Raw genomic sequence first — 11635 nt, forward strand, 5'->3', positions numbered from 1 at the left:
CATTATTATACAGTTATAGAAAACTACGATGAACGCTCCAGCTGTTGGTTTCCTTTTAAAATTAAATTACATTTAAAGTGTGCATTATTGTTATTATTATTATTCAGTTTTCAGTAAATCATTTAAAACATTTTCTTTACAATTTCAGAGTCTCTATATACATGGAAAAAACGAGAAAAGAATAAAAACATTAAATAAATGTTTTGTGTCTCTAGGATTTTTGCACGCGTTTATTATAGTTCTTATCATAACATAACTATTAAAGCTACAGTCTCTCAGGGTTTACACCAACAATAACAAAAAAAACCGCTCTAAGAAAAAAAAACCTCTTAAATATACTTAGGCTACATAAAACTACTAGTAACTAGCATATATTAGCATAGACTACTCTACTTTTAAAGATACATCACTGAACAAACTAGATAATAAACTACCAAATAGCCTATAGCTACTAGAAGATAATTACCCAATTTTACAAGATGATACTATTGTATCAACGATAATGCAGATAATGCACTACCAACTACACTAGACTAAAATATATTACCATGTTCCTTTGGATGTAATGCAGCAGTCAGAGAGAGCTGACTATGCAGAAGAAATAGCCGGGAGTGAGTAAGACAGTCAGTTTTCTCTTCCCGGACAGCCAGATATTTACCCCGCTGCTTCAAACTACCCACCCACTTTAGTCCCGCTTCTGTCCCGCTTCAGTCCCGGTGGAGTGTCTTGTACGAGCGGATCTGGAACAGCGGAACCAGCGCTGGGCTTCTGGATCCACCGAAACAGCTTTTATTTCAACGGGCTTCTTTCGCTTTACAGAGCCCCGGTACATGCGAATGTCGAGAGCGTAGAACTGACTCCCTTTTTTGTATTATCATTATTATCGGTGTTGTTTCTTTCCTTAACGATAAAGGACTGTTGTTGATGTTCCTCTTAATATTATCATCGGTTTGAAACTGAAGGGACAAACATAAAGTTTTGAGTGAGTTTAGAGAGATTTGCGTAAAGAAGAGAAGAGGGAAGAGGAGAGCGTCCCCCCACATGAGGGCGAGATCTGACTGAACTTCATTCTTCCATTCACACAATATGAAGAAATGGTGAGTATGACCGATCAACACACGAACACTTTATAATAACCCTTATCTTTGACATTAACAAACATTATTGTAGTGTATAGCGCTCATTACAATCTTTACGTCACGTAGCTTACACTTAAATAGTCATAGCCTAAATGGCACGAAACGTTTAAATGAACAATAGATTAACTTAAATCTGTTAAACGGTATAGTATTTCTTAATTATTTAGTTTACTGAAGTTTGTCGAACGTGTTAGTCAGGTAGCCTATTTTAATCAGAAAATCTACCGCCTTGAGCATGTTTACAAAATATACAAAAAAAAAGTCAAAGATAAACTGCTTTACCTGGGGATTGCTTTCATCTCACTCTTTCCTTATACTCTTAAGTACACACTATATGAGTGCACAAGCCACTTTTGTATAAAAGCAAATAAAAACATGAATATAGAAATAAATCAAAATGTTAATGGGTAATGTCACAATTGTTAACAATGTAGACAAGGTTAAACTTCATCCATATCATCTGTATTTTTTAACTCAACACAACTATAATAAATACATAGCTATACAATATATAACATGCAATAGTAGAAGTTATAAATAGCCTACTATTAATGTAATATAGAACTAAAATAATTCCCTTAATATCATTAAAAAAATATGGTAAAAAATAAAATGAATAATACGTTATCCATGAAAAAAAAAAACCTTCACCCAAATGGTTATGAATTACAAGATAAAACTGTTTAGCTCTCTCTCTCTCTCTCTTTTTTTAAATACTTTTAAAATAGTTTTAAATGCCAGCAATCATGGTTTATTTTGAATGTCTTATTTGTACATTAATCAGCTGAGCAGAACAATAATGCAACCAAATTAAACTGATTTTAAAAGGATTTCAGATTCCTGTGCAACCTGTTGGTGACAATTACAGTATTTTTTATCATGCTTCTTTTTGTCTTAATGTTTATTGCTTTCGTTTTGCTGAAAAGAGAGAAAGTGATTTACAAGGGCAGGTGAACACTGAGGCATTTCATTCTCAGAGAACACCGAGACAAGGAGGAGATATCGCTGAATATAAACAATTGGGAAAAAAAATCTCATTGTTCCTCTACTTAAGGTTTTATGAGTTTGGCTATTTAAATCATTTTTTTTTTGTTTTTTTTGTTCTAATCTCAGCGGCTGCAGTCAAGAATGCCAATTTGCATTCCAAGAGTGTCATTTGATGACTTTTATCTGCACGGCTCCCCTGACTTGTCTGGACACTTAACATTTCATCTGCTGCATGTCAAGAGTCAAACGCAGTTATGTCCCCTTTCTCTATCTCTATCCTCCTCCCTCTCTCTTTCTCTTACTCTTTCTCTTTGTCTTTCTCAGTCTCATCACCTCTCTTCTTAAAAAAAGAGCATAGGTTGAGGACAGGAGTATGGGAGAAATGAGAGGGTGTGCGAGAGAGAAGGAAGGAGGAGGTAAAATGAAGAGCTGCTTTCATGTTGCAGGCACAGTCTAAGGCTGAACTTGTCAGCTGTGCTGGTGTGATTCTCTAGGGGCCCTGGCAGAGTAAGAGGGTAGATGATGGTTAGACGGTTCAATAAGCGCACGGACAGGTAGCCCTAGTGACGTCCCCCGGAGACATTGTCTTAATGAAGAGCAGGTCCACTTAGCCCTGTGTTTCTGACCCTCTGCCTACTTGCCACACACACATACACTGCTCATTTGATCTTACAGCTCTCTTGAACCGCTCAGTGAGTTGTGTTGGTGACATGTAAAATTGTTGGAGTTTCTAAGTAGAAATCTAGGACTTAATAATAATAATAATAATATTAATAACTATAATACACTGTAAACAATTCATGTGAAATCTAAAGGAATTTACAGTGTTTGTGCACAGGAAATTACTGTATACTAGTTCACAGTAGAATACCGTAGTTTCAGTAAAAATTGCAGTAATGTAAGAAGTACTGTGTCACAGTAACCAGCAATGGCTTGCAGAAAATCACAGTAACTTCCAGTGTATTGTTGAAAACACAATAACTAATTATGTACTGTAGAAAATCACAGTAATTACCAGTGTATTGTAGAAAACACAACAAGTAATTATGTACAGTAGAAAATTACAGTAATCAACAGTGTGCTGTAAAAAAACAACAACAAAAAACACAGTAACATTTTATATCCAGCTTAGTTTTCACAAGAGAGCGGGCACGACTCTTTGTAACTTGAATGTGTTTGGCTTCTGGTGTCTTTCACTTCCAGTTATTTTACCTGTACAAAAACAGCCCATTATACTGCTTCATACAAACTTTTAATTATTATCATATTATTTTAACTTCAGTATCATAATCATAATTCACCCCCCAGAACGTGATTTCACCGTACTGTCATACACTAGGGTTTTCTGAAACCCAGCCACTGGGATAGAGAAGGAAAACAAAGTAGCCTACACTGGCAGCTGGGTTTCCAGCAAATGACTGAATTTAATTTGACCTCACTGTAATTCAATTACATTTTAGGTTTGAATAGAGAATACAGGAAGCAAATGTATTCTTTAATAAAAAAAAAATAAAAAAAATGACCAGAAGGTCATCAAGATTTTATTGTTTTCAACACATCTAGCAATAAGTGAAGAATGATAAATGAAGCTTGTTATAATGATGAGCAGTTAACTGTGACTGTTGATAAATGAATATCTTGCAGCATGCATTATTTATTTAATATTCATTTTTATTTTTATTTTTATTTTTATTTTTATTTTTTATTTGGGCTGAACCAATATAACTAAACAGCAATGGAACCTTTCGGTACCGATAATCTAGTGGTTAATGCACTGACATATAGTGCAACTGTGTCTCTGGCGACCTGTATTCAATTCCTGGCTTAAGGTCCTTTGCCGATCACATTCCCCACCAATCGCTACACTGTCCTGTGTAATAAGCAAAAAAAGGCTTGCACTTGCAAATTAGTGAGTTTTACTTTACAGTTACATGTTTGCTACTGTAAATGAAAACAGCGAAAATATGGTTATTTCTTCTACAGTAAGTTACTTGTCACTAGCTGCCAGTTAATTACTGTAGTTCTTTTCTAAGTTACTTGTCACTTGCTGCCAGTTAATTACTGTGAATTTCACAGTCAGTTTCTTACAGTGTAATAATAATTAGTATTAGGCTACTGTTGTCTTAAGACAAAAATAAAAAAAAACACATACTTGTGAAATCTGTAAATATGGAAAGAACATGGATCAGGGTTTTACTCTGCTGAAACTCATACTGTACACGTCCACACTGATAGACAGACAGCTTTGTTATGTCTGGATGGGGTAGGTAGGTATGACAGGAGGGTCATAACACCTGCCAAACAGTGAGAGTGCCCAGCACTGAGTAGTATTTGTACTCTGTGAAGAAACATTTAAAATTGCTTGTGATGTTTAGTACATTTGTACTGTTACAAACGGCCAGATTTTGTGGCATCTTCTCCTTTGTCCAGCTGTGAATTCTTATAATGGATATTTTACCCTGTAAAAAGTGCTACCTTAAAGAGCTACCTGATTGAACTCATTAAAATTAGATTTGCTGGTATAAAATAATGTTTATAGGTTGATTCAGTGATGTTAAATTATATTTTTGACAAATAAAATCAGTTCATTTAGATGTTACCATTTTCAGGTTACAGCTTTTTTTTCATCAAAATGTGTATTTGTGGATGAATGAACTAAAAAAACAACAACTATGAAATTCAACTAAAACACATTATCATTGAGATTTTAGAAAGATAATTAAAGCCTTATACACTTCATACATTTGGTAAAAAATAACTATGAAACAACTATAATTACACATGCAGATGCAGAGATCATTTTAAATCTGCTTTATATGGCATTTCAGTAATGAAAACATGTTACAATAATTAGGCTTTATGGTTTATTTTTATTGTACTGTGTACAATGCATGATGAATACATAGTCATCAAGAAACATCATACTTTCTAAAAATAAAATACAGTAAAAAACAAACAAAAAAGCGATTTAAATGCAACAAAATACTGTTTTAAGATTATTAAGAACCAGAGAAATCACAGAAATGATGTTATCTCTGTTGTTGCAATTATTTTTTAGGTTTTGTGGTTATGTGCTGGAATGCTCACAGTAAGCATACCAGCATCGGTAAAGTGTCCAACATACACACTTTTTAAATTAAAATAGCATATTTGAATTTTTCCACAACAAGAACACACACTCTTTGTCGAATTGCTGTGATTCATTGCCAAGGGTATTTTGTTGCGGAATAGCTGTAAATGTTGAGGTAAAACAGAAATGCTCAAGTGTGTCAGCTGCTAGAACTGGATTGATGACCTGAGGAAATAATAGTTTAAGGGTAACCTCTGCTCCCTTAAAGAACTAAGACAATAATTCACTTCTATTCGTGGAGTGAACCGAGCTGGGCTGGGGATGTTGTGGATCTACAAGCTAGCACAAAACAGAAGCCTTGCAGTAACTAAAGTACTCAGTGGGGAGGTGTATGATTATTGTGGGTGATTTATTTTTTATATGGCGGTACTACAGAATAAGATGTTTCACATTGTGTCGTACAGAATGTGCTGGAAAAGAGGAAACAATGGGATTTCCAGAAGTGCATTTGTCTCTTAATAAAAAAGAACAGGAATAAACCTGTTTAGCGACCCCAAGAGGTCCAAGGAAAGGTTTGATTAAAAAGTGTCACTTCTGACTGAGCTTGGAGTAGAGCACTGAAAGAAATAAGATATGACAAGATAAGTGGTAGGTCTTAAATAAATCCCCCAGAACTGGACAGCAGCCCATGGGCGAGTGAATGTATGTAGCTGAGTTACTGTATACAGTAAATACAAAAAATGCAAGTGTTCAGACTGGATATGGAACTTCTTTTCAGCTGAGCTAAATAAACAATAATTGTATTATTATATATTTATTGTATTGGTTATTTTTTACCTCACTATATGAGTGAGGAGTAAATTGAGTGAGTTAGTCATGTTTAAGCTCTTAAAATGTTATTTCTATAAATTCAAGTTCTGGAAGTCCTGTTTCCTAGTGTTTTAATAATTATTCATCTAGATGCATGCTGCGTTCCTTAGTCACTTTTATTTTGATTATTTTTGCTGCCTAGATTATTTGGAAGATTACTTAGGTAAGGAAACATTTATTATTTGTTACAAACTACTTACTCTAAAAGTGCAGTGATTTTCTATGCTTTGAGTTCATAAATTCTTTTAAGGTGTGTTTGATAAATTATGGTATTCAAGTATGTGTGTGTGTGTCTTTAGGTGTGTTTATCTGTGCATATGTGTGCACAGAGGGGGACAGTGCTGCTTTTGAGCAGACAGAAATGCCGCGTCTCTGAGAGCTCTTTCATGTGACTGTAGCATTCCACTAATGCAGTCACAGCAGCGATGCACAAGACGAGACATGCGTCCCGTCCTCCCTCTTCCATAAGTCTCATCGGTCTCTCTCTGCCTCTCTCTTTTGCTTTCTGTGACCTTAACATTTATCGGAGAACCCCATGCAAAATTCCTCTCAGCATCTGTGGAATGGGGGGAGCCAAACATGTTCACACACACACACACACACACACACACACACACACACAGCCAAGAACTTTAAATAAAAAAGCACGATAAGACTCTCACATCAAGTCCCTTAGCACATATTATATGCATATTTCTTGAATAAGTAGTTGTTTTGTACATAAAATGCAACCAATATTATTGTATTAAAAAATTTTTGTCCATGTTGTTTCTTTTCATCAGTTTCATTAATGTCTGCATAGCCTCTAAATCTCAGATTGAGGGAACAATAACAAAACAGCCCCACTGTCACCATTATTAAATTCCAGCTTCTTTACCAGGCAACCTCATATTAAAAGAGAGAGAGAGGGTGAGGTGAGAGAAATGAGCTGTGGCTAGAGTTTGCTGAGTGTGTCAAGGACATGTGCCACATGTTGATAGCACTGAAGACCAGGGGTGAGGACGACACAGGGAGGGAGAAGAGGGGTCTGGCCAGGCGACAACTCTGCTGGAGAAGTTTACTGCTAACACAAACAGTTAGTGCTGGAATTCAGTTTTTAAGGTGTCTAGATGAAAGGGTGACGCTTGCTCCCACTGGAGGCAGAAGGGACATGTACACATGTGTTTCTTTCTTTTTCTCTATGAAATAACAAAAAAGCAATAAATAGCAATATACCTTGCTATGGCCAAAGGGTTACAGTAAGTTACTAGCTTTAATACTGCTTTAATATAACTGAAATCTGTGCTCACTGCCTAATTGGGACACTTATTATGGTCTTCTTGCCTTAAAGCTTTAATAAGACTGCACTTTATTGCAAATAGTTCAGATGTTTTTAACTATTTTCATCACACTTTTGTCTCTTTGAGAGAGTCCTCATTTCATGTTTCTCACTAGCAAAATGACTTTGGTGACATTCTTTATTGTGGCCTGTTCTCATTGATAGCTGTTTTATACCCTTAAAGGGTTAGTTCACCCAAAAATGAAAATTAGCTTAGCGTATGACAGATACCGTAAATGAGAGAAAGGTGTTTATTACGTTTGAAATATGGATATTTTTCTTATGAAAACGTATGGATTCGCTACAGGAGGCCTTTATTCAACCCCCAGAGCCGTGTGAGTTTTATTATGAATGCGCGCTAGAGGTCTGCATGGGCTTTAAACTGAAGCCTGAACCCGACCCGTACCCGAGATCCTCTGACCCGGCCCGGCCCGACCCGACCCGAAGTTAAATTTCTTTTTGAGGCACTATATGGAGAACAATTTAGATTCTTTTCAACAGGACAGTGTAGGTTATGGTTCCTACTAGAGCATAAGGTTTGATGAAGTCAATACAGTACATACATACATACATACATAGCCTACATATTAATTAATTAATTTAGCAATCACCATTATACCGCAAATGATTTGGACTGAGCTTTATTTACATTGGACGTCCTTGCACTCTCCCATGTGATTGCTATAATTTCTCTGAGCCATATTAGAGGATGTTTAGTAGGGGTGAGCGCTATACCGATATGAAAGTGACTACCGGTATTATGTTGTTCCATGATATGGATTTTGCTATACCGTGGATACCGTTATATATTCATGAATTCAAATTTTGCAGTTATATAGTTTTGTTCAATTATTATTTGGTCCTTCCTGTTCCTGTCCTCATTGTGTGTATTCGTCTCCAGCTGTGTTTTGATTAATTAGTTAATTTGCTCCCAGGTGTGTCACATTGGTGTCTGTGTATTTAAAGTGTTCTCAGTTCCTAGTTCTCTGTCTGCGGTTAAGTGTCATTTGGATTACCTGATGTCTCCCGTCCTGTGATCCCCAGCGTGCCATCATTAAAACCCTTTTGATTTACTTTATTCCTCGTCTCCTCGCTCGGTCCTGCACTCCCAGTGTGTGTGACAACACAAGCATTTGGTGTGCAAACATTTCACTCAGAAATTGCTAATAAATTTTACAATTAAGTACAAAGAAATGGCACACAACACACTGAATTAAACATGAAATTTTAAATAGAAAGACTGAAATTGTATTTTCTTGTAAAACATACTCCAATGACCTATTTTATTTACAACTTTAAAAAAACAACATTGAGAGTGAGTGAGTGACAGAGACAGAACAGTAGACTGTAAACAGTAAGCGGCGCTCCTTCTCCCGTGTTTTGCTTTCGTTTGAAATAGTCTTTTGTTTTCTTTGTTTTCCCTGTTTGTTCCCCGCGGTATAAGAACCGTCCTGCTGTCAAGCGGCTCACTCTAGACCGCCGGCCGCTCCAAAGACAAGCCCGCCGGCCACTCCGATGTCAAGCTCTCCGGCCGCGGCATTCTCAAGCCCGCTGGCGGTTCCTCAGTCAAGCCTGCCAGCCACGGAGCTCACTCCAGTGTCGGCTCCAGCCCCGGAGCTCGCTCCAGTGTCCAGTGCAAAATATTAATTTGACATATTTTAATTACCTTAACATGACTCGCAGTACCCGCTTAAGCTCTCTGTTATCAGTTGTAGAAGTTGTGGTTGTATCAATAAAAGACCACTAGATGGCACGATCGTAGAATCAGAGTTGTATTGCAGGCAGCCATGAAGAAATATAAATGAAGGATGTATGGTTCTGCTCTAAGCATAAAAGATACAAGTTTGTGAAAGGACTTCCAGAGCCAGGTAAAAGTAAAGCAGGTTATGAATATATTTAAAGGTGACATATCATGAAAATCTGACTTTTCCAGGTTTTAAGTGCTATAATCAGGTCCCTGATGCATACCAATACCAACACCAACCAAGGAAACGTCAAAAAGATTAACCCAATCACTTTGTTTAGGTAAGCCTTTTTCTGCAAGCGTCTGAGAAAACGAGCGTGTCTGATTTTGCTCTTTTAGTGACGTGGGAAAAATGGATCTCATTATAATATTACCGCCCCTTAATCTGTAAACTTCCACTCAAGGCACCGTCATTTTGATTTCGCAAGCGACAATGGTGTACCAGCTCTAATGCCATGGCGAAAGTTTGAGCAAAACATGCTAACTGTTCTGTCTTTGGTTGTACATACGAGCACAGAACACTATTTAGAGTCCCAGCCTCAGAGGAGACAAGAGAGCAGTGGATTTATTGATTTATTTAGGCTACTGTATATTGCTGCTGCCACACAGATCTAAATAAACAAGCAATTTATTTCCCAGCTGTTTACCTTCACAGACATAACCGACTGTTTTTATAACTTGTGTGTTTTTAACGTAAACTTGTGTGTGAATGAGAACTTAGATTAGTACTCACATGCTGTGACAGCAGCTTTCTGTCCATGTGCTTCGGATGTGTGCGCTCAGAAAACCTTATATCCGAAGTTTAAACTCATATGGTTTAAAACACATGATTTCAGCGAGATAAACATGATAATCAGAACCAAAACAGATGTTTTTAGCATATACGAGTTGTAAGGGCGCAGCTCTATTCTGGAAAAGGGGGTGGGGAGCAGCAGCTCATTTGCACTTAAAGACACAGGCCCGGAAAACAGCTTGTTTCTGCTTCCACTCAAAATAGCCATTTTCAAAATTATATAATAAATGATCTGTGGAGTATTTTGAGCTGAAACTTCACAGACACATTCTGGGGACACCAGAGCCCCAACATCAACAGTTTTCAGGCTCCGAGGCCCTCCGTGTGCCATAACTGGGGCCCTCCCTGGGCTTAACTGGAGATCTGGAGCCCGACGGGGAATCAGGAGACAAAAGCAAATAGAACCAACTGAGCAAATAGTAAACTTATGCCGCATTCTATTTCTGACGAACTCCAGCGTTCTGACACTAAGAACAATTTCAAATATTCATAGGAGAATTACGTTTAAAACACATGAGTTACAAAAACCTCAAAAATATTAAGCAGCACAAATGTTTACAAAATTGATAATAATCAGAAATGGTTACTGAGCAGCAAATCAGCATATTAGAATGATTTTTAAAGGATCATGTGACACTGAAGACTGTAATGATGCTGAAAATTCAGCTTTGATCACAGGAATACAGTAGCCTGTGTTAAATGAGTTAAAACATTCAAATAGATCACTTAAAGTGACAATATTTCACAATATTACAGTGTTTACTGTATTTTTAATAAATAAATGTAGCCTTGGTGAGCATAACATACTTTCCACAAAAAAGGGGGGGGGGCCTTGAAAATATTTTTCTCTACAAAAGGGGGGCCCGGCAGAAGAAGTTTGGGAACCACTGGAACTCAAACACACAATATTTTATTTTATTTAATTCATACAGGCCTACCTCATGTTGCACGTTTGCACTTTTTGAGAAAAACAATGGCACAGGTTAAAATATTTTGCCTGTACATTTTTTTTCTCATATCACAATATAATATCGATATCACCTGAACAGTGTAAAATATCGTGATATGAATTTTAGCTCATATCGCCCACCCCTAATGTGTAGTTTTATGACGATAGTGGCATCATTATTAACTTATGCCACTAATACAAGCTTTAACCTGCTATATTCATCCAATGATTAAAAAAAATTTATATCCATAAAAGTTAATGTTTTGTTGAGCAAGTCTTGTTTTCCAAACTACAGTAAAGATTAATATCTTACCTGGAAATCCTTGGGGATAAATGCAATAAAGCCATTTTTCTTTATTAGGTCTTTTTTCTCCTGGCCCTCACTTTCTTTCTCCTTTGCTACATGCCAGTAACCCAACACCACCAGAAACAAACAAACAGGCTTGGCACTAGTGAAGATTCTCAAAATGTTTCTTGCTATGAGACACTTTTTAAAAAATTTTTATAGATATATAACTGTGTGCTATAGTGAAGTGAAGGCTGCTAATCGATATTCTCTTATTGGGTTTGTGGTTTTGGTCAAATATCTCTCTTGGTTGTGCCTCAGGTGAGGGGCAGCAGACTAATAAAGCATGTTGTGTCTCAGGGGCAGAAGCAGGGATGAGTATGGATTAGTCAGTGTACCCTTCCTGTGAACATACAGTACAGCTCAAATCTGGAGCTCTCCCCCCCCCCCCCCCCCCCCCCCCCTCTCCCTCTGGTCGG

The 11635-nt window shown here is 37.0% G+C and overlaps 1 protein-coding gene across 2 annotated transcripts in view; it reads left to right on the forward strand.

Annotated features, from left to right (window-relative positions):
* The first annotated feature begins 585 nt into the window (after positions 1-585).
* bnc2 (basonuclin zinc finger protein 2) overlaps positions 586-11635 on the forward strand; it is a 269311-nt gene continuing 258261 nt past the window's right edge. For both annotated transcript variants that reach the window (XM_016285345.1, XM_016285346.1), the window contains exon 1: positions 586-1097. In XM_016285345.1, the coding sequence (XP_016140831.1) occupies positions 1095-1097 (3 nt within the window). In that variant the 5' untranslated portion in view covers positions 586-1094. The remainder of the gene's footprint in view (positions 1098-11635) is intronic.

The sequence above is a fragment of the Sinocyclocheilus grahami genome, unplaced genomic scaffold (genome assembly GCF_001515645.1).
Source record: "Sinocyclocheilus grahami isolate Dianchi unplaced genomic scaffold, SAMN03320097.WGS_v1.1 scaffold196.1, whole genome shotgun sequence".
In the NCBI taxonomy this organism is placed as follows: Eukaryota; Metazoa; Chordata; class Actinopteri; order Cypriniformes; family Cyprinidae; genus Sinocyclocheilus; species Sinocyclocheilus grahami.